The sequence below is a fragment of the Bufo bufo genome, chromosome 9, assembly GCF_905171765.1.
Source record: "Bufo bufo chromosome 9, aBufBuf1.1, whole genome shotgun sequence".
In the NCBI taxonomy this organism is placed as follows: Eukaryota; Metazoa; Chordata; class Amphibia; order Anura; family Bufonidae; genus Bufo; species Bufo bufo.
In genome coordinates, this window is record NC_053397.1 from 172518493 (window position 1) to 172542904 (window position 24412).

The 24412-nt window shown below is 43.8% G+C and overlaps 1 protein-coding gene across 3 annotated transcripts in view; it reads right to left on the minus strand.

Moving 5' to 3' along the window:
- Window positions 1-24412, minus strand: part of LOC120978761 (6-phosphofructo-2-kinase/fructose-2,6-bisphosphatase 4-like) — an 82478-nt gene that overhangs the window by 18956 nt on the left and 39110 nt on the right. For all 3 annotated transcript variants that reach the window (XM_040407091.1, XM_040407090.1, XM_040407089.1), the window contains exons 3-11: window positions 20249-20345; window positions 17815-17881; window positions 15321-15395; window positions 13770-13826; window positions 12080-12201; window positions 10943-11150; window positions 4030-4176; window positions 3135-3239; window positions 1284-1413 (exon numbers count right to left, since the gene is read on the minus strand). In XM_040407091.1, the coding sequence (XP_040263025.1) occupies window positions 1284-1413; window positions 3135-3239; window positions 4030-4176; window positions 10943-11150; window positions 12080-12201; window positions 13770-13826; window positions 15321-15395; window positions 17815-17881; window positions 20249-20345 (1008 nt within the window). The remainder of the gene's footprint in view (window positions 1-1283; window positions 1414-3134; window positions 3240-4029; window positions 4177-10942; window positions 11151-12079; window positions 12202-13769; window positions 13827-15320; window positions 15396-17814; window positions 17882-20248; window positions 20346-24412) is intronic.

Sequence of the window (24412 nt, forward strand, 5' to 3'; positions counted from 1 at the left end):
GGCCCATCATTACTATCTGTATTTGGCTATTAATTAACAATATATTACTTTTTGATCGTCAGCTCTTTTGCCTATTTCCACTCTTAAAAGTTGCTTATATATTGCTCAAAAGGTGACTTATCTATTACCCACCACTATTCCCTATTATAAGGCTCATCTCTTACCTTGCGCACATCTCTATGATTTATGGTTTCCTACTTCATCACCAGTATGACCTACTACTAAGTATGCTTTGTTTTATTATTATGTGCTCTTGAGATTTGTTAAGCCGCTTACACCTGATGACTACAATCAGTTTATCCAAGACCCCAGCTCTGGAATTGTATTGTAGCTCCAATCTAGGCCATCGCCCTCTAGCCTACACACAGGCTAGATCTAATGTCGGTTTCTATTTATCTTTTCTCTTATACATTAGTTTTCCACTTATTTGCCCTCTACTTTAATCCCACTATCTTCTCTCTTCGTTAATGTGTTCCTTTTTCCTTCAGTGACTCCTGTGACCAAGGTCAGTTTGTGACCGAAACGTCAAGAAAACAGTCACATTCCAATTATTGGCAATTGTTCTTTGTAATTTTGCTTCTTTTGGAGGATTTGTCAAAATGAATAACCCCTTTATTTGCATATAATCCCTGAGTGTGCGGTGGTTTTCTTTTATGTTTGGATCACATCCACTCCACCGAAGCACCTCATCTTTTGGACAGCGAGTGCACCCCCAAACCATTTCTATCCTCAGGATAGGTCAAATATAGGAGAGTCCGGAGAACCCCTGTGATATAGATAGGTTATGTTATCACTTTATTAATGTTGATGGCCTGACCTCTGGAACCCCAAAATGCTGAGAATTAAAGGGTTTCTCTGAGATTTACACCCCGAATAATCAGATATTTGAGGAGGTTGCAGCGTCTCAGCGCCTCAGCTTCCTCACAGCTCACCAAGCACAGCGATGTACATTGTATTGCAAGTTGGCTCCATTCACTTGAATGCGACCGAGCTGCACCGAGGCCACGTGAGCGATGAACGCGATGTCACATGACCTCAGTGCTCAAGGAGCACCGCGGCCTTTTGTGCAGCTGATTGGCAAGGATCCTGGGTGAAGGCCCTCCACCGATCTTCTATTGAGGACCTATCCTACGTCACCAGTATGTAAATCCCAAAGAACCACTTAAAAAGGGCCACCCCTTTCGTCTTTTCCTGCACGGCGGTCAGGTCACCATAGTACAGGGAAAAGCGGATGCTATATAAAGTGGTGCTATATATATTTTTAATAGGTGCCCTGTCCTCACCTGCAGTTTTGTCCAAGAAATAGGCCAGCAGGCATCGCATGACTGCTTGATGGCAGATAACCATCACGTTCTCCTGCCGTTCCAGCTCCATAATGACTGGCTCAAGACGCTGCACCAAGTCCTCATAAGACTGAAAAGCAGATCATTTTGTTACATACTGTACCATATACACACTGGGCTCCCTAGATTATAATGCAGGTAGATGGCATTATCAAAACTGTGAAAATGGATGAGTTACCTGACACTAAACAAATTACACTGGCTTCAAGAGAGGCGATCAACATTGTGAAAAGAGTGAACCGCCACATCTCCCCTGAATATATCCAACACAGGTGCATCTATACTATCAAAGGAAATACAGTGCATGCTATATACTCCCCCAGCGCATGGATATACCTGTGAAGGAAGAGCATGGGCCCCAGACCCTCCACTCATCAAACTAAAGGCCCATTTACACAGACGGCAATTAGTGGGAATGAACTGTTCATTCCCGATAATTGCCTGGCTGTGAGGCGAGGAGAGAGCTGCATTTATACGTAGTAATTAAAGGTGAACACATTATCTTCACAGCAGATAGTCGCCGTGTTACAGCCATTAACCAGGTCAGTTAATGGAGCAAATATGCAGGTATAAAACAACAAGCAGCTGTTACTGTGTCCTAATCGACCCCGACACATTATACACCGCAAGGCACTTATGACAGAAGCTTCCTCTGCATTTCTCAACCATGAAAATCACATAGTAAAAGAACAGACTGTACCAACGGACATCTAGCAAAAGCATGACTATGCCATGGGTTAACATGTACTAGATCCAAGGGATCCATACAGTGAATCCATTAACCCCTTAACAGCCAGGCTGTTTGTCACTCATTGACCGAGTATTATATTTTTGTATTTTCCTCGTCACATTCCAAGACTCTTATCTTTTTTTTTTTTCTATGTAGATCTACGAGAGGGCATTTTTTATTTTATGCAGAATTTGTATTCTTCAATGGCACCATTTTTATTCTGGGGGGGCAGTAGTTCCTCCAATTTTTAGTATTTGCTACAATTTGCACAATAAAACATTTTATGGGAAAAAAATAAAATTAAAACTTGCTGCATTCCAAGAGTCATAACTTTATTTTTCTGTCAACATACACTTTATTTTTTATTTTTATTTTTTTTTAACAGGATAAGGCTACATTCACACGACCGTCCGCATCCGTTCCCATTAATTTAAAAGGATGGTGACAGCACACCGCTTACGGTAAGTGTGCATGCTGGGAATTGTAATTTTACAACAGCCAGTGTGCCAGAGGTTGCTGACCCTTGGCATACAGAATACTGTAAATGTGAACAGGCTGGGGGGTGCGTGGAAAACCGAGCACTTCGTATGATATCAGAAAAGCAAAATAATATTTAAGAAGAGCAGGAATATAATGTAGGGCGCCTGCCCACAGACAAGCTGGCTGGGCAGGAGTATTACACAGGTACAGTACTCTGCGCAGAACAGGGGAAGGACGATGCAGCCACCATCAGGAGACAGCAGTGTCTATGACCTCAGCAAAGGAAAGGCCACCGGTATGACGTGGGAGGACTTCTGCAGCATTTTTGGAAATGATCTATAGTTGATGAATTCTTCTGCCAACACAGGGCAGTACCCATGTAACATGTTGTGAAATGCATCCCATACATATCCATGTCCTGACATACAATATAATTAATATACACGGTGTAACATATGGTAATGTCGGGTGTGCCACTGAAATTGTGTCATTTAACACATACCAAAAAGAAGCATCACAAAGGGACTACAAGTCACCGCATTTATAATATAAACCAGTCCCAAGCCCTTTAGACCACTGACCTCTCCCTTTGGATAACGGTATCTGTATTTATCTTGGTCACGCAGAGCAAACTCCAGAGGAAAGGATTCCTGAATTTCTTCATACCGCATCTCTTCACACACGCCCTGGAAGAAACAGGACACTGGCAATTAGAAGCACAAGTCTAGGGTAAAACTGAGCGCCAAAGACGCATTAACCCATTCCTGCTGTGGGAAGCAGGGCCCCCCACCATCACCTGCAGGAGCCAGTTGTATATCATACAGCTGGCCCCCTGCTTCTCAATGCTGACTCGCTACCCGATAAACCGGTCACAGTTGTGAACGCGCGTAATCCTTACAAGACCCGGGTAGAGTTCTACCCACTTAAAGGGAACACAATGAATAACAGGAAGCAGAGATCTTGAAAACAATAGGGAACGGATACAGTATACTGGGAAACGAATGAGCTTTATTTCCTAAATTCCTCAAACCCCACTATGTGATATAATATGTGCAGTAACCTTACCATGGCTCCTTGTAGATTCTGTCGTGTAATAGTAAAAGATAATAATTCAATGGATAAATTCTCAGTTTTTCTTCAGCTTTCTGAGTGAAGTCTTAATATGACAGGAGTCATTAGGCTGCCTTCAGGACAGATTTTAGCGTCCATATTATGACCAAATAATATGGGTTTGTGGTCATAATATGGACCCGACTGGGGAGGAGTAATCATTACTACAATCATTCATCCCTAGGTTTCCTCGTTTATTGGCAGTATGTCCCTGATGTGCTGTGTCAGGTGATCAGCGGCACCTTTAGACGAGCCAATTATCAGGAAGGAGTGCTCTTGATAATATCCCCAATCCTCAGCCCACACAAAAAGGTCCTTTAGATCACCCTATGAAGTGCTCAGACCCCATGGTGACCTCACACTTACAGCATCAATCTCATTCAGGGTCTTCCACTGCTCGTACGGGACTCCAAGAGCTTCTGCGGTCTGTATAGTCCTCTTCATCTGACTCGTCCACACTTTCAGATCATGGATGTTCTGCTCGTGGATGTACTCAGCCAAGCACTTTGCAAACTAGGGATAAAACAAGTAAAAATGTAAGATCAGAGAAGCATCCTTTTAAGAGCAATATTAGATTGTGATCTAGTAGACCTGCTGTCAGTAAGGCTTTCTGTTTGTACCACAGAGAAGATGAAGGCCTTGATGAAGCTAATAGGAGCATCTATAGCTTTGTATTATACGGAGATACATCATTTTGGAACGAAGTGGTGAGCATGAAGTTTCATTAATATATGCACTGGGTAATCAAAATGGAACAAACAGCCATTGCATTTCTTAATGGCATCTAGAATCAGTTGTTGGATACGTTACACATGTACTTTTGATATAAAGCATTACAAACCACACTGGGGGTCGATACATTATGTCTGATCAACCTTTGTAGTCATGTATCTTTTACAGTGCACCGATCTACTGACATGAGAATATCCTTCATTTACAGCTTCACTGTGCGAGTGCAGCGGCGAAGTTCCTGCCTGTCTGCACATTGCTTCCTTGTCCCTTTCCCTGTTTATAGTCAAGTCCACCATCCTACCGGCCCATGCTGTCCCTATTTATTGTTTAAATGTCCAGGGAGATGCAGGCCTTACTGTACGCAGCCTCGGTGGCAGAGAGTGAAGGAGTTCCTCCCCGTCCGTGTCCCATTGGTTGCTTTTTTCCTGCCTCCCCGGTTTGCGCGGCCGATTCACGTCCGCCACAGTGCCGGTTTGTGCTGTCACACTACACACGTGTGGCAGCGTCTTCTAATTCTACTACAAGCTCTTTAATCTTTCTTTGGTGATTGCTCCTGATGAATCTGTTTACATGAAACGCGTTGAGCCTAGACGCTGCATGTGGGAGCTGTAGCTAGCGGAGGAACTTGCTGTTTGGGTGGCTAACACTTAATCACTAACACATATATAATGGGTCATAATTGATCAGCTGGTTGGACTGCAGGTTGGGCATCCCTGTGATGGGGTGGGCAACATTTTATTTCAATTGACACACAAAATGTTTTAAATTGGACACACTGTAGATGTTCAATGCACTGCATCCAGGCTTCATACTGGCATCTTCTGCGGCCAATGAGGATGGCGGTAATTGGTTTCAATACGCTGGGTCTCTCTGAAGAGACCCAGGGTATTGAAGCTGCAATTCTTATTTTGGCCAGCAGGTTGCAGGCCAACATAAGAAATGAGCGATTCTCCTCAAATCATCTGCTCCATGAGGGTAAAAAAAAAAAAAAAAGGCTCAAGGAAGATGGAGAAGAAAAATAACGCAAAAAAGAAAAGAAAAGAAAAAAAAAAAAAAACTCTGGTAAAACTGAACAGCACAGTATGATGACAGATCCTTTTGAAAATGGCAATACATCTATATCTTCTTTTTCAGGGCAAGCTCCACTTTGAGCAATACAGCAATGAGGACAGCTTTGGAAACCAGTGTTACAACAGGTTGAGAACATTACAGCAGAACAGTTGCCTTGTGTGCACACCCAAACTACATCCACTTACGTAACGCAGCCAGTTTCATCACTGCTCAGTTGGCAATAACCTAGTTTTCCCAACATTAATAACAACTGCTTCCCTCTCTACAAGATTATGCACAGACTGATATACTTATATATGTTCTCTGTTCCTCTTTTATCATTCTGTTGTGAAGTTCAAATGCATGAGATCCAGGGTTACATATATTCACTTAGCGGTAGCATGTGCATGTAAATCAGACACCCTCCCCCTACACACACACACGTTACCCAGACACAAGATCAGCAACTACTCCCGTGAACAGAAAAATAGTTTAACTCTCATTAAAGAGGAACCAGTCACCTCTTATGCTGCCCACCACTAGAGGGAGCTGATGATATCAGTGTATACTGCTATTAGGTAGTATGCAGGGAGCTCCCTCTAGTGGTGGCTGGCGGAAAGCAGATATGGTAAATTTGATTCTTATGTCTGTGCAGATTGTTGCTCTGACTAGAAAAACCACGAGCAGTGAAAGCTATTAATCAGAAATGAATCAACACAATATCGTGAGCCAAGAAACAACATGGATTTGTCTACATGTCTTCATACTGCAGTTTAGTTCATATAAGAGACTTAAAAGTAGTTATCTCACTTCGGCCAATGGCATTCTCCATGTAGTCAAAGTTAAAACAAGGCACTTACTAATAATATATTGCGATTGTCCATATTGCCTCCTTTGCTGGCTGAATTCATTTTTCCATCCCATTATACACCGTTCGTATCCATGGGTTACGACCACACTACAATCCAGCAGTGGTGGTCATGCCTGCACACTACAGGAAAAAAGTGCCGGCCTCTTTGGTGGTCGAGACCACGGCATCATGCAAGCACGACCACCACTGCTAGATTTCAGGGTGGTCATAACCCCAGAATACAAGCAGCGTATAAGGTGATGGAAAAATGAATCAAGCCAGCAAAGGAAGCAATATGGAGAATCACAATATTAGTAAGGGTCTTGTATTAACCTTCTCTACCTGATAAATGCCATTTGCTGAAGCGAGAGAACCCCTTTAAGTTAATTCTACAAACAAATAACCCAAGTATGATTCATGCTTCCGATTTGCAATTTAATCGCTAGTGTTCAGTGGCGTAACCTTCAGGCGCAGCACCTACAAGGACACTTTGTGGTGGCTTGGTCCTTATCCTGTTAGTTCCACGTCTCCATTGTCATTTTAATCCTTTTCTTTCTGTAACAACTTCCCTACAGAAATATTCAGATGTAGTGTGTTTGCCCCTTATTGTCCAGATGCAGCTACATATACTAAAAGCTTTGCTTATGGTGTTTAGATCTTTGGGACGTCACATAACTACTCATATCTGTGTGGTTGAACTTTTAGGCTTCCTAAATGTCATTTTTTTTAAAACAATATTTTATTGAGAAAGCTATATCCAATACACTGCAATCATTGTCAGGATTGTTTTATCCTTTTCTGTAGACCGCTGTACCCAGTCTATAACTGCAGTCTCCTCGTCCAACTCATCGTTCAGATATCTTCATCCTACCCCTTTTTTTCTATTCTAATATCTATTGTAAATGGACATAAGAACTCGAATAGGCTGAACTACATAGAAAACCCCCCCCACTCTCTTCTATAACAGTGGTGACCTCTGGAGCCCTCTTTCCCCTCCACTGCAATCGACCCACGGTACCCTTTTCCTTTTGAGTGTCATACCAAGTAGTACAGGGGTGCACAGCAGTGTGGTCAATAAACTTCCGCAGTTTTCTAAAGAGGTATTTTGAGCCACGTTACTTTGCTCTTACCGTGTCCAACTTGTCTATAAACAATCAGCTGTTTAGCAACAGTATTACTTCATCCAATATCGGGGGTTGTGGCTCCAGCCAAAGTCGCAGGATACATTTTATGTTTTTTGCGGCCAAAATGGTAGGGTGAACCCCTTCATTACAAAGAACTAACGAATCACTACTATGCGGGTCCATAGAAACATAAGGTAAACAGCAAAGTGGAGAGACTTCTTCCCAAACCCCCATAATAAACGAACTAACTTCCCTCCACGGCTTCTCTATGGCTGGACACTCCCAGAGACTTGGTCTTCAAGAGTCTGCACTTCAGGCAATTCCACAGATAGGACCCTTTCACACGAGCGCAATGCGTGACGTGAACGCATAGCATCCGCACTGAATCCTGACCTATTCATTTCTATAGGTCTGTGTACATGAGTGTGTTTTTTTTTTTCACGCAGCATGTTCTATATTCAGCCCTGGCCCCATAGAAGTGAGCATGGCGCCATGATTAAGATCTTTTGTCTGATCGAAACGCGTTGGTCATGAACACAATGGTATGTGTGGAGGTGTATTTTAACTGAACATGAAATAAAGCCTGAAGGTTTTACACCTATGTGGGACAATTTTCTACACTGAATCATCTCTGATTAGCACACTACTCCTGATCCGATCTCTGCAAGACAATCAGATTATTCAGACCCACTATCATCCTTTCCAATTCTGTATTAGGTCTCTTTCACACGAGCGGATGCTGTGCGGGTAATCCGCTGCGTGAAAGAGTGCCAAACCCCGCTGCGGACAGAAGCACGGAGCATTAAAATGATTGATGATGCTCCGTGCCTCTGACCTTTTTACTACAAAATCACAGGGAGATAAAGTTGTCACAGCGATTTTGTAGTAAAAAGATTAGAGAGGCACGGAGCGTTATCAATCATGGCTTGGCTCTTTCATGCAGCGGATTACCCGCACGGCATCCAGCCCTTAAGGTGGTTTCAGACGAATCAATAATAATCTAAATGTGCCGCCGATCACCCGATGATCGGGTGAGCCTGTTCGTGCAGCCACAATCAATCATCGTTTTTGGGAAGCAGATCTTAGGGTCTAAACAGTGCTCTGCTGCCCAGAAACAATGATACTGTATGGGGATTGCAGTAGCCATCACTTGTCCTCATGTAAAAGTCGCTCATTACATGTAAGTACAGCGGTCTTCTTCACTGAACGAGCAGCCGCTTCCTTCCCGATAATTGGCCGTTCCATCGACCCGAGTAAACCAGACTTTAGGCCCCTTTCACACGACCGAGAATTCAGCGCAGGTGCAATGCGTGAGGTGAACGCATTGCGCCCGCACTGAATCCGGACCCATTCATTTCATTTCAATGGGGCTGTGTACATGAGCGATGTTTTTCACGCATCACTTGTGCGATTTTCATTCAACGCTGGCCCCATAGAAGTGAATGGGGCTGCGTGCAAGCAAGTGCAGATGCGATGCGTTTTTCACGGATGGTTGCTAAGAGATGTTGTTTGTAAACCTTCAGTTTATTTTATCACGCATTAAATTGCATTGCACCCATCCGATAAAAACTGAACGCGATCGCATACAAAACTGAATGCCCTTGCTTGAGGAATCGCAATTTTTTCACTGAACGCATTCGCAACGCATCCGGACCCAACCCGCTAAAATAAAGGTCGCAACATTGTACAGTGTATTGTCCAGCAACTGGATGCCCCCGTCCCATCTGATCAGCACTAGTTATGCACGAGCAATACGAGGTCTCTTTTTCTGCCATAGAAATAATGTAAATGCAGCCTGTAGTCTAGTTACATCAATAGGATTTAAGAAGAGCGGTGACATCTGCATGGGGAACAGCAACTTAGGAAAACGTATTGTCTTATTTCAGATTTTAGGGTCTGGCGCATCTTTAGACTACCCGGGCACAGGTTTACACACTCTAAATATCAGAAAGAATTAAGCCTTTTTTACCCCTAAACTCTGGAATATTTCCTGCTGATCAGGTCCGGAGATTTACTGGAGTTGGCCTTTCACACATGTAGCGTCACCCCGGAGATGTTCCATGTAAGGTGTCTTCTCATTACAGAGTAAGGCCTCATTCACATGTCAGTGATTTCCATCAGTGGTTGTGAGCCAAAACCAGGACTGGAGCCTCCACAGACATAAGGTAGAAGGGAAAGATCTGCACATGTTCTGTGTTTAGAGCCGCAGCAGATGCCTATGCAAGGGGTGGGAACGTCAGGCATGGCCCACTGTGAGAAAAGGTCTGGGTAAACTCCAGAGAATGTCTGGATTACACCAAGTGTGAATGAGGCTTTAGTAATCAGCCCCACTGACTGCACATTGCTCCAGTGCAGAGGGTTAATCCAACAACCTTGGCCGCCAGCCCGAGCTCCACGTTGCAAGACAAACTGTACTATCTCATTAGGGCGTCGGAGAGATTTCATTCCTGGTGTGCAGACGTTCAGATGATTTCTATCAGTCTCCCTTTGCTCTGGATCATAAAATAAAGCAAGGACTCTAGGATAACAACGGTCTCCTGAACAGATACCGCACTTGTGCAGAATGATTAGCCGATCTTCCCAAGAAACTGTGAAATGCACAACTCTAATCTGCTAACACACACACTCGGGTCTTAATATTGAGCAATCTGACTTCTTACCTAAATGCAAAAAAAAACAAAAAAAAAAAAACCCACGACTCTCCCAGGTTCCAGCTTACCTGCTTAGAAGGATCCAACTATGAGGAAATTACACCACTACAGTAAATACCATTCAACTTGGTCAGTCGTCGACTATTCTAGATTGACCACTAATTCTATTTCTTGGTGGCAGTCTGTGCTTAGATCTAGTGACAAGCCACCAGTCTAAAGACAATTAGAAATGCAGAGGACAAAAAAAAAAAAAGAAACCCACTACAGCAGAACAGAATATAACCATAAACAGGTCAAAAAAGTAATTTATAATTGTCATTTTTTGCGGCACTTAAAGGGTGGTCCAGGATTCTCTGACGTCCGGCTAAGGCCTCACAACCAAATTTTTCAACGTGCTATCCATTTTAAAAACTGATTGCACCCCGACACATGCAAGTCTATGCAAACATCCACTTTTTTTCAAGGATCCCATGTGCCCAACCCGAGAACCTCACTGCAGGTCCTATTCTGGTCTGCTTTTGTGGTGGAGATTAAATGATTAGCCTTTTTCTATTGATGGGAGTGAAGACGGGAAAAAATAAATAAATAATAAAATAGTTTGGTACGCACACAGAGGCTTTTTTCGAAGACTGACAATCGGAGATGTCCATGTGTATAAAATAAAGAGATTTCCTATCGTCACCCGTTCAAACTCGCACCTCTCCATCAGTCCTGCAGTGATGACGTCACGTCCATCATTCACATAACAGTCCGCTGATCCGCTCCAGCTAATCATTGGCCTCAGCAGTTAGGTGCTCATTAGATGGATCACAGAAAGGAGTCTCCCTCCAGGCTTTCAAATGTAAAAATCGTAGAAGAAATCTGCACATTACCTCCTTTCCTCGATTAGACAGGCCAGAATCTCCTCCAATGCGCCCCTCCACATTCAGATCGCTCTCCCCATGTCGACACATGTAGATGGATCGTGGGGTCACATGGATATTCATGAGGTAGTAAACAATCCGGCTCTGGATATGATCCACAACTCGGTTAACTAGATATCTACAGCCAACATCCATGATCTTAATGTACGACACCTCCCTAAAAAAAACAAAATATAAGACACCATCAACCATTTAGTTCCTCTACAAAACCCAACAGCCTGTGTTCCGCTGACAGGTCCGCAGGGAATCGGAGAAGGTTAGCATGGGTTACTTCCCATTTGTTAAGAAATGTACATAAACGTCTTTAATAGTTTTCCTGTACATTCTATGCTTCTCTGGTGAATGCACGCACCGTCCAGAGCAGCTTCAGCTACTACTAAAGAGATCCTACATGATCATCAAATAACAGATCAGCGGTGGGAAAGGGGACGTGAGAAAATCTCCCAGCTATGATGCTCCCGCTTGCCACACTGCATCGAGCAGCGTAAGGTTCTGTTGGCTTTGTGTCGGTGATGGACCGGGCTTCTCCTCACTATGCTCACTTCCGCCTAGCAGCGAGATGGGTGGTTTATAGCGCTGCCAGGAGCAGTTTTGGAGGCGGGTACTATGCTACTTTGCACTCGGCATAAAACAAACAGAGCGTTGAGCTGCACGATGCAGCGTGGCAAGGGGGAGCATTGGCGCAAGGAAAAGCTCCGTTAATATGTATTCAGGAAACAAAGATGAGCTTATATCCAGGTTCAGCCCTGAACCCGCAGAACTCCTTTAATAGTCGCTCATGAGTGAAAGGCCGCTAAAATCTGAATATCCATAAATGCATTATGCTGCCCTCAGTGAAGACAGCATAAAATTGATGACATGAGCTTCTTTCTACAGAAGTGATTCTATGACACAGAAAGATCGGTCACGTGCCGAATAATTCTTAGGAGCTTTCCATACCAGATGGCGTTAGATCTTTTGGGTAGTCGCCATTAATGTGCTGGTCTTTTGTCTCTACAGAACAAAGGCTGCGTGGCTATTCGATACCATGCGGTTTTAAGGCGTTATGTGATGGAAAAATAGCCCGTTGGTGTGGAAGAGACCTACTTGTCAAGGTTCTCATCCAGCGTCTCATAGGAATTCTTGTAGCACTCTATCCTCTTCATGAAATCCTCTGCGGCCTCCTCACCGGTGCAGTTCAGATAGTCTGGGCTGCCCAACTTCACTTGCTGAGAGGGAAAGGAAGAACAGATAACTCATCAATTCTCAGGTAGATCAAGCGACCGCACGGCACAAACTAATTCATAAGAACGGAACGAATGCAATATTCTTACTGATCGTTTCACCCAAGTCTGAATTCTGCAAAAGAACAGTAGCAGGATGGTGCATGCTGTCCAATTAAAAGGGGTTGTCTCATCATAGACAATGGGGCATATCGCTAGGATATGCCCCCATTGTCTTATAGGTGCGGGTCCCGCACCTATATCGAGAATGTCAGGAGACATATCACTGCCCATGTCCTACCGATGCCAGGACACATCTCACTACCCACATCTTGCTGATGTCAGGAGACATATCACTGCATTAAAGGGGTTGTCCCATCATGGACAATGGGGTCATATCGCTAGGATATGCCCCCATTGTCTTACAGGCGAGGGTCCCACAGCTGGGACCTGCACCGATATCGAGAACAGAGCCCCGCAAGGTGGTGGCCCCGCGGACCCCGCTCCCATTAATTTCTATGGGGCTGACTGAAATAGCAGAGCCAGCGCTCTGCTATTTTTGCCGGCTCCATCGAAAATGAATGGGGGGCAGCTGCGCATGCGCAGTGTGCCCTCCTTCACTTGCAGTGCGTGGTTCTCAATATAGGTGCGGGTCTGAGCGGTGGGACCTGCACCTATAAGACAATGGGGGCATATCCTAGCGATATGCCCCCATTGTCCATGAGGAGACAACCCCTTTAAATATATGTTCTTTTACTTTCTCAGTCTACTACACTTCCCCATATTTCTCTTTTCTGCAGTACAGCATCAAATCCTGGCCTGGCAGGTTAAACAAGTGTCCCCTTGATGGGTGAATGGGACCCTATGGATAAGGTTAACCTGTACGCTGGGGAGTTTTTTGCAGCATATATGCTAAGAATACATCACTAATATGATATGAACACCCTAGGTATTATATAAACTGGACAACCCTCTTTCATCTGAAGATTAGTGCATCCTGACTCTGCTGTGCCCAGGGTGACTATGTACTTACTACATGACCTCTGCATGGAACAGGATAAGAATCTGCATGTGTAAAGGGATTTGTATTGTTAAGGGGCCTCTGTATCCTGACAAATGAGCCCAAATTCCTTGGAAACTGAATATCCAGCGTACTTTCTGAAAATTTAAAGGGGTTTTCCAAGATTTTTATACTGATGACCTACCTCTAGACAGGTCATCAGTATCTAATCCATGGGCGTCCGGTACCCAGGACCCCCGCCGATCAGCTGTTCTGCCAGCACCGCGGCCTTCACTCCGATTTCTCTAGGCCAGTGATGACAAGGTCATCTGTCCCGTGGCCTAGGAGCCGCTCAGGCCTGTTGAAGTGAATGGAGCCGAGTGCGATCGCAAGCTCAACTGTTATACTAATTACGTTGCTGTGCTTTGTACCTTCTCAAAACAGCTGACCGGTGGGGGTCCCAGGGGTTGGACCCCACTGATCAGATACTGAGGATAGGTCCTCAGTATAAAAATCTTGGATACCCCTTTAAATTAAACACCATAGATGATAGAGGACCTAAAGCACTGCTTACCACAACGTTCTCAGCGATAACCTCCGGATCCACGCACACAGATTCCACAAAGAAAGTCTTCAGCAGAACATGAAACAAAATAAAAAAAAATATGTTATAAGATGAGGCCATTTCAATGTGGTAGATGCTTCTAATTTGTTATTTTAGCATCTGTCTGCGATGCTAGATTAAGTGCAGAATGCGTAACATTTAGTCAAGGGTTTTGTAGGTCTTTTTTTTTTTTATAGGGTTAATCTTGGACATCTTCATCAAGCCATTGAGATCTTGCCAGACAAGCCATGTCCACTCAAATAGTTGTGTGCATTGAGTTCTATGTGAGAGAACAGTGAAATTAGGAAAATAGGCTACGAAAAAGATTCTAATAAGCAGGGCAAAAGTGAAGATGAAGGTTCGGAGCTCGGTAACCGCACATCATTTCGTTAAATGTATCTATAGACACTCAGAACTGAGGATAAATGTAATCTTACTAGTCACTAGGTAAGGCCTCATGCACAAGGCCATTAATCGGCCGTTCCACGCATCGGGGACCGCAATTTGCCGTCTCTAATGCACGGGTAATATCTGTGCGGATTCCGTGATCTGTCCGCATTGCAAAATAGTAGGGGTTCCGTGCCTCCGTTCCCCACCGGACCTTCCGGATGCGGGGTGCACACCGCCGATGCCTGTAAATTGCGGACCCGCTGTTTGCAGACTGCAATAAGGGCAGGGCCAGGCAACGGCCGTGTGCATTAACACTTAAAATTTTGGTTCAGCCGGTTAGCATCCTTCACTTTACATATGGATACATGACCTGGATATATCGCCTTAGGGCCCTTTTTCACGATTCGTCATTTGGGAATGAAAACACTCGTTGCCAACAAAGAACAACACTATTTGGTCGGCTGATGGCATCTTTCTTGCGGCACCAAAAATTGTCGTTTGCCGGCAGCACTTGGCCTCGTGTAAATATCTGCTGACAATATGCAAACTTAATGGGGGATGAACAATCATATGATCGTCTGGTCCTGCACGTTGTTTGTCAGCACTCTTTCAGGGCTTAAATTACCCTGTGTAAAAGGGCCCTTACATCTACCATATTGAGGGTTTTCCCAATTACCAGGATAGGGAATAACTGGTTGGTCGGTGGGTCTGACCATTGGGGCCTCCTAATGATCACAAGAATGGGGTTCCTGTGAACCCCGTTATAAATGGAGCGGCAATCACAAGTTCGCTGCCTCTCCATTCAACTCTGCTGTCCTGTGCTGTCTCCGGCAGTCCCACATTCAGAACATACGCCACTGTTGCTTCACTCAAGCAGAGATCAGAGGACCTCCATTCTCATGATCCTACACCTTCTCCATTAAGGAGACCGGGCTATTTTAAAGGCCATCAGCTGCTCCACTAATTCGAGTTATGTAAAAGCCCTAGAAGATAATAAGACTAAAAGATTGTAGCTGGAAGGATTGTACAAAATGCTGAAGGAGCAAGTCTTATGCCAACAAAACGTCACTTCTATTTTATAGGAGATTGTGCATTTATTGTGTGCGCCACATTGTTAGTGAAAGCTCTTACTTTGAAGCCATGCTGATCAGCAAACTTAAGGATGGTTTCCCGTCGCTCGCGGGTTGTGTTTGTTGCATCAAAAACCTGCAGCGGAAAAATGGCAAGGAAAGTTACCGCTATTATCATGGATTTTACAGAGTAATTAACTCAAGTTTTCAAAACTGCTTTGAACATTTTCTGAGAAATGCCAACTGGATCATTGTCATTTGCCACCTACATACACTCTGTATAGGAGTATAACGTGCACATATTTATGTTAAAGGAAACCTGCTAGATGGCCGCTAGCACATCCGCAATACCCAGTCCCCATAGCTCGGTGTGCTTTTATTGTGTAAAAAAAACGATTTATGTGAGAGGAGTCAGGGACAGGACTCATCTCAGGTTAATTTGCATATGTATCAAATCGGGTTTTTTTACACAATAAAAGCACACAGAACTATGGGGACTGGGTAAGGCGGATGTGCTAGCGGCGATCTAGCAGCCCATGTCCTCAGCTCTATACACAAAATCCCGGTGACAGGTTCCCTTTAAAGGGGTATTTCCATCATAGAAGGTAAGGGAATAATGCTAGGCTATACGATGACAATCTAATCAATAGGGAGGGGTATCGGACCTCTGGGACCCCTTGAATTCATAGAATGAAGGTGCAGCAGTGTGTGGTCAGCAACGCAGTTGTGCAGGGAAATTGTGAGGATAGGTTCACAAGGAGTTTTTTTGGTGGAGGTTTTGAGGCAGATTTTTCAGCCAAAACCAGAAAGGGATTTGAAAGGAATCCGAAATATAAAAGGGCCTTATAACTCTCCTCCCTGCTGGATCCACTTCGGCTAAAAAACCTGCAGGAAAATCTACCTCAACACCTCCGCCAAAAAACTCTGCATGGACCTCCTCGAAGGTTGCCGCCTTAATGAGGGTGGAACGTGTGCGTTTTACAGTAGCAGCAAACTGGATGAGGGTCTCATTCACACACTGCGTAAAAAGTCCTAAATCACCTGCAGTGCAGATTTGAATTCCACGGCATGTCAATTTATGCTGCAAAATTAAACCACGGATTTCCCCCTTTGCGATGCATAGCGTAAAATCCAAGGCAAATCCGCATTGGAAATTATACCGCAGAATCCCAGCATATTCTGCACAGGAAGATCCGCCTTATGAAGGAGCGAAAACATTAACTAGCACTGGGATTTCTGTAGGCAGACTCCCGCTGATTAAAGGGTTCTCATGCGCAACAGATCTTGATGAGATATACTCAGGATAGATCATCAATATCAGATTGATGGGGTCTGACACCCAGCACTTCCATTGACCAGCTGTTTTAAGCCCTGCTGGAGCCCATAGCTAGCAGTTATAGTGTGGAAGCAGAAGGTAGTTTCCAGCATCGATGTATTGAACCTCAGAGCTCATTCATTTGAGGTGCAGCACACCAGCACGGCCAATACATAGTGTATTAAGTCTTCTCCTTCCAGCTACATACAATGTAGAATTTCCGGTGCCACGATGGCATGAAATAGATGATCAGTGATGATGCCAGTGTCTGAATCCCATCGATCTGGTAATGATGACCTATCTAGAGGAAAGGCCATTAATATCTGTAGCCCATAGAACAGCTTTAAGCCGCAATGGGGATGAGCCTCCCTAGCATCACCTGCAATGCAACGGCAGCCATGCAGGGAGCAGGATAAGTATAACTTATATGAAGTGCCTGGGCATGGGGGGGGGGGGCATTATTGGGGTTGGATAATCCCCTTAAGGAAGAGGTTTTTCAAGACCAGTGCTTTCTGTGCTGGTCTTCATATCCCCGCGCTCCCGGAGCATGTGCCTAATTCAGGATCAAAAAGTCACAGACACTGCTAGCGACTTCTTAAAGCCACTTTTCTGGCGCAAGGGACACAAGTCTCCCCCTAAATGCACAACATGGACAATCTGATCTTAAGTAAATAAGAGTACTTTCACACTATCGTTTTTGTTTTCCGGTATGGAGTTCTGTCACAGGGGATCAATACCGGAAAAAAAACTGATCAGTTTTATCCTAATGCATTCTGAATGGAGAGCATTCAGTTCAGTCTCTTACGTTTTTTTGTAAGGAGAAAATACCGCAGCATGCTGCAGTTCTCTCTCCGGCCAAAAATACTGATCACTTGCCAGATCCGGCATTAATTTACATTGAAGTGCATTAGTGCCAGATTAGTGCTGGATCCGGCTTGAAGTGTTCCGGCAAAAAGGATACAGCTTTCTGGCCTGCACATGCGCAGACCTTTAAAAATGCAAAAAAAAATAAAAAATTTATACCGGATCAGTTTTTCTGGATGACACCGGAGAGACGGGTCCGGTATTGCAATGCGGATCAGTCTGACAAATGCCATCAGTTTGCATCTGGATTGCCGGAAGGCAGTTCTGGCAAAAGTACCCCAAGAGTCCGTAGAGAGTCTTACAAGTTGGATTTTTCCTTTCTCCAGTAAAAGTACGGGGGTGCGTTATCGCCATGCTGTACATATACAATACTTACTGCTACATGTCCACCTTCCTCTGCCAGATATTTCTTGACATCATTTAAAGCCAGTAAGGCACATTGTCTGGAAAAAGAGTATAGAAAATTCTATCTATGTCTATGTCTAGATACCACGGACAAACACATAAATGTGTGCAGTCTTATACATATTTAGTAGCGAGGGGGCTTTCGACAGACTGGGTTTGACTAAGGCCAAGTAAGACAGAAGCAGCTTTGTCTGTAATCTGGGTCACAGTGCGGGGGGCTTGAAGGCTCCTGAAGAACACATTTCTGGCATTCTCCAACTCAAGGTCCAGCAATGTTTTCCTATTTCTTCAATATGGGCCTTGGATGTGTAGATTTGTAGCTTTCTTTAGGGCATGTTCACACAACGGATTTTGAATATCTGCCTACAAAATTAATCATGGAATCCACATGTGTTTTTAGAACTTTTTTCTTTAACCAATGAGTGTTTACGTCAACGCAATACTGCATTTTCAGGTTCAGGTCTGTATTTAAGCCAAAAACGTGTGGACACTTACGGAGCTGCTTTTTAATGCTTCCCATTCATTTCAATATAAGATTCAGCACAGATTCTGCCCCAAGATAGAAAAAAGAAGCAGCACGCCCCAAGTGAAAAAAAAAATAAAAAAATAATCAAGTGCAGTTTCCCACTGAAATGAATGGGAGGCTTTTATGAGGCGATTTTGGAGGTGGAAACTCTCCAAAATCAGCACCAAAAAAAACTGTACGTGAACTGGCCCTTACTGTGAAATCTACCATATAGAGTAAATTATTTTCACGTATCCATATTAGAGGCTTCTCATTTTACCTTCCAATACTCTAGAAACGCGATATCTGTACTGGATTATCAGAACTAAATAGTTGTAAATTCTAATTCTGTATTACAATCCCTTCCGCGCTAGTATCTAGGATTCTAGGTGGTGTTCAGGAGTTCATGCACACAAGTGATCTTCATTCATGTTTAAAACCTGCAAGTACCCGGACTGAAAGCTGACCCATTACAGTCAATGGGTTTATGCACAGGACAATTTCTTTTTCTCTCAGTTGCTCTGCATTCAGGGTGGATAAAAAAAAAAAAATCAATGATTTTTTTATTTTTAAAAAAAATTTAAAAAAAAATTTAAATCTGATATTTCTTTTTTAATTTTTTTTTTATATAAAATGCTTTTTGAGGAAAATAGATTACCATCCAAAGGTTATTCCATCATGAAATAAAGATTAGTTTTTTAAATTATGTAGAATAAGGCTGTATAGGTTTAATTTTTTTGGTAAATAAATTCCAATAATCCATTCACAATGTCATGCTCTTCCAGAGGTTTTTGTAAGATTATTGGGCAGTTTCTCTGCCTACAAGATATTATCACAGATCCTTGGTTTACTTTTGCAGTTCTCAAAACTGAATTTGACTCAGCAGAGATCACATGCCTCTTCTTCACAGCAAAAATGTTATAACATGAACAGAGTTGAGAAAAAAAAACTTAATCCTAACTTCTACAAACCTATGAATGCAGAATCAACCTAATCAAACTAATATGAAAAGTTCAAAAAGGTTTTTGTTATGGGAAATAGCTCACCCCTTCACAGTCACGGTGAGGTGCTCTGGTCTAAAATGAATCACCCTTCACATATGAAAAGTTGTTATTCTAAAAATCTTCATCTACTTGCATATTATAAGTTATACCAGCAAGAATTAGTCTTTATGTAGAACTATGATTTAAATCAAACCTTACTGACTAGTGATTTAAATCAGTTTGATTTAAATCAAATCCACCCAAATCCAAAAAAAAAAATTTTCACTGACCCACTGACTTGATTGGGCAAGTTAGGTGCAAGTTAGGTCAAGTTAGGTGTGAAAAACACAACTGAAGGACAGTCCATTTTTCACTGATGGCTGCTAGGAGATGCCGTGTGTTGGGCCTCATGCACACTACCATACTTCCCATCTGTGTGCTATCCATATTCTTTGAAGAGAGCACACTGGTTCATTAATCTATAGGGCTATGCACGTCTGTGTGCAACATACAGAGGCTTTCCAGTCCCTGACCATGGACATGTGCCACATCTCTCACTGCCCACCACCCTACCTATCTGACTTGTTATACACAGGCGTCTTCAGCACTCAGCAGAACGCTGAAGACAGTCTCCTTAGTAGCTCTCACTTACAGCTAAGACTCTTTAAAGCACCCGACACCTTTTTTGTAAGTGTAGCCCTACAGCCCCTTATTATTAACAGTGCAGGCAGGTTGTGCACCCCTAAATAAACCACCCCTTTAAAAACACTATATCCAGGATGTTGTTTCCCATTCATTGCAGCTTTCGCTGCTGTATAAAGTTCTGACTATACAGATGATTACAATTTTAATATATTCCCCTGGATTATGTTGGAAAGATGTTAATTTTATGGCTTATAAAGGAACGATACACTTACTTCCGTATTTTCTGGCCTTCTTCATTATCTGGTAGGAAGAACTCAAAGGACCTGAAAGACTTGACAAGATCCCTGCGGTACTGCCCGACATTAAATTCTGCAAGAAAGAAAGGGAGGGAGTGACTACCAAACATCACACACTGCATACAGTGAGGAACAGAAGTATTTGAACAGCCTGCGATTTGGCAAGTTCTCCCACTTAGAAATCATGGAGGGGTCTGAAATTCACATTGTAGGTGCATTCCCACTCAGACCGAATAAAAAAAATAATATCACATTGTATGATTTTTAAAAGAATGCATTTGTCTTGCACTGCTGAACATAAGTGTTTGAATACCTGAGAAAATCAGTATTAATATTTGGTACAGAAGCCTTTGTTTGCAATTACAGAGGTCAAAGGTTTCCTGTAGTTCTTGACCAGGTTTGCACACACAGGGATTTTGGCCCACTCCTCCACACAGATCTTTCAGGTTTCGGGGCGGTCGCTGAGCAACACAGAGTTTCAGCTCCCTCCAAAGATGTTCTATTGGATTTAGGTCCAGAGACAGGCTAGGCCACTCCAGAACCTTGATATGCTTCTTACGGAGCCGCTCCTTGGTTATCCTGGCTGTGTGCTTCGGGTCGTTGTCATGTTGGAAGACCCAGCCACGACCCATCTTCAATGCTCTGACTGAGGGAAGGAGTTTGTTGCTCCAAATCTCACAATAAATGGCCCCATTCATCCTCTCCTTATTACAATGCAGTCATCCTGTCCCCTTCGCAGAAAAGCACCCCAAAGCATGATGTTACCACCCCCATGCTTCACAGTAGGGATGGTGTTCTTGGGATGCAACCCATCCTTCTTTTTCTCCAAACACGACGAGTGAAGTTTAGACCAAAAAGTTCCACTTTGGTCTCATCTGACCACATGACTTTCTCCCATGCCTCCTCTGGATCATCCAGATGGTCATTGGCAAACCTCAAACGGACCTGAACATGTGATGACTTGAGCAGGGAAACCTTCTGTGCAATGCATGATTTGAAACCACGACGGCGTAGTGTTCTACCGTCAGTAACCTTTGAAACTGTGGTCCCAGCTCTCTTCAGGTCATTGACCAGCTCCTCCCTTGTAGTTCTGGGCTGATGCCTCATCTTTCTTATCATCAGTGATAACCCCACGAGGTGAGATCTTGCATGGAGCCCCAGTCTGAGGGAGACCGACAGTCATCTTTAGCCTCTTCCATTTTCTAACAATTGCTCCAAACAGTTGATCTATTTTGACCAAGCTGCTTGGCAATTTCCCCGTAGCCCTCTCCAGCCTTGTGGAGGTCCACAATTTTGTCTCTGGTGTCTTTTGACAGCTCTTAGTCAGACGCCAACTACTACCATGGGCAAGACCAGACTGTGGGGTGGACAGGGGTCTTTAAAGAGCTCAGACAGATGCTACTAAATTAGATTAATGAGTGGAGTAGAGGTGGACTTTTTAAATTAAAGGCACAGTAACAGGTCTTTGAGAGCCAGAATTCTTGCTGTTTCTCAGATGTTCAAATACTTATGTTCAGCAGTGCAAGACAAATAAATTCTTTAAAAATCATACAATGTGATTTCCTGAATTTTTATTTTATTCTGTCCCTTAGAATGGGAATGCACCTACAATGTGAATTTCAGACCCCTCCATGATTTCTAAGTGGGACAACTTGCAAAATTGCAGGGTGTTGAAATACTTCTGTTTCTCACTGTATATGAAAATGGACCTGCTAGATGCCCCCAAATCAAACCACATGCAAAACACCCACTGAACAGTCCTAAAAGTGATCTCCAGTTCTGAAATCATAGGACACACAATGTCCTAGTTCTAAGGAGTACAGCCATGGTCTTATGCAGCATAAAGTGGGAATATTCACTGTAACCAGTGTCTGCTCCAACTGTCAAATATACCAAACTCAACTTTTTTCTGATGCCCATAAAGCTGGGCACAGGCATTGGGTAAGTGTCAGCTTGTGGGGGCAAATGGCAGATGTTGGGGGGAAAGAAGGGTTGTGTCAGATTTTAACTGCTGTTCCTATTGTAAATTGACTGCTAGGCGTGTCTGGCAGCGGATGTGGTCCCTCTCCCCATTCAGACACATGCATGCTCACCTGAGCTGGCATGTGTACAGAAGGGTCAGAAGATATAGTGGTCGGCCGAATGAGCCAACAGCCATTTAAAGGCGTTGGTCGAGATTTTGATGGCTTATCCTCAGGAAAGGCCATCAATATCAAATCAGCAGGGATCTGACTCCTGGAACCCCCGCCAATCATTAGTTTGCAGAGACTGATAGGTCATTAATATCGGATCAGTGGAGGGCCGACACCCGGGATCCCTGCCCATCAGCGGTCTCGTCTCAGAAGTGCGTGTAATGACAAGTACTCGCTCCATTTACTTAAATGGAGAAAGTACTTGTAATTACACTAGACCGCCGTACCACAGGAGATGACGCGTAGTGTAATGGCCAGGAAGCGATGCTCGCATGGAGCACCACCTCCTCTTCAAAAAGCTGATCAGCAGGGGTGCCAGGTCTCCACCAATCAGATATTGATTACCTATCCCGAGGACAGGTTATCAATATAAAATCGCTTTAAGGAAAAAAATTGCTGTGGAGATGTTAAAGGGGTTCTCTGAGATTTTAATACTAAAGACCTATCCTCAGGATAAGTAACCAGTATCAAATCATTGGGGGTCCAACACCAGGGACCGCCAATCAGCTGATCGGTGGGGATCCCAGATACTGATGACCTATCCTGAAGACATCAGTAGTAAAACCTCGGAAAACCCTTTTAAACAAACAAGATAATTTTACAAGAGATAAAACAAACCCATCAAATCATGCAGTTCTACACACTTCAGTGGACTGAGTTATAAAGATTGCATCCCTCCTTTGTATCTGATGTGGACTACCTTAAAGGGGTTCTCCAAGACTTAGGCCTCATGCAGACGACCGTTGTTGTGGTCCGCATCTGAGCCGCAGTTTTTGCAGCTTGGGTGCGGACCCATTCACTTCGATGGGGCCGCAAAAGATGCGGACAGCACTCTGTGTGCTGTCCGCATCCGTTGCTCCGTTCCGTGGCCCCGCAAATAAAATATAACCTGTCCTATTCTTGTCCGTTTTGCGGACAAGAATAGGCATTTCTACAATGGGCCACCTGTTCCGTTCCGCAAATTGCGGACCACAAAAAAAAAAAAACGGAACGGTCGTGTGCATGAGGCCTAACCCTGACGACCTAACCTCTGGATAGGTCCGATTGATGGGAGTCCGACACCCGGGACTTCCGCTGATCAACTGATTGAGAATGCACCAACACTCAGTAGTGCTGCGGCCTTCTCCAGCTTTTCCTAGGGTAGTGGCGACACATTCATTGGTCACAAGGCCTAGGTACAGCTCAGCCCCACAGAAGCAAATTGGGCTAAGCTGCAATACCTAGCATGGCCACTATACAATGTATGGCACTGTGCTTGGTGAGTAGGGAGAAGGCGGTACCCACATAAGCGACAGTGCCTTCTCAAAACAGCTGATCGGAGTGAAGTGATTTCTCTAGAGGTAAGGCCTCATGCACACGACCGTATGTATTTTGCGGAACACAACAGCTGGCCCCTAATAGAACAGTCCTATCCTTGTCCGTAATGCGGACAATAATAGGACATGTTCTATTTTTTTGCGGAATGGATATACGGACACACGGAAACGGAATGCACATGGAGTACCTTCCATTTTTTTGCGGACCCATTGAAATGAATTGTTCCGTATATGGAACAGGCACGGAATGAAAATACGTTTGTGTGCATGAGGCCTAAGTAAGACAGAGCATTATGGCCGTCTGGTAATAGCATTAGACGGTCACTGTACAGCTGCTCTCTATAGGGGAGCATAGTCTCCTGGTGGCAGAAGTCACTGAACAAACGCTGAGGCAATCAACTACCGCAAGTTAATGTGCATGTATCCAACCACCTCAGTAAAAGTGAAAAAACTGTAAAGTAACGTAGCAATGCAGGGTCTGTTACTAATATGACCATGGGCATTACCCATAGTCACAGGTCTCATCTAATACTGTGAAAAATCTGTTGTGATGTTTAAAGGGAACCTGTCACCTGGATTTGGGGTATAGAGCTGAGGACATGGGTTGCTAGATGGCCGCTAGCACATCCACA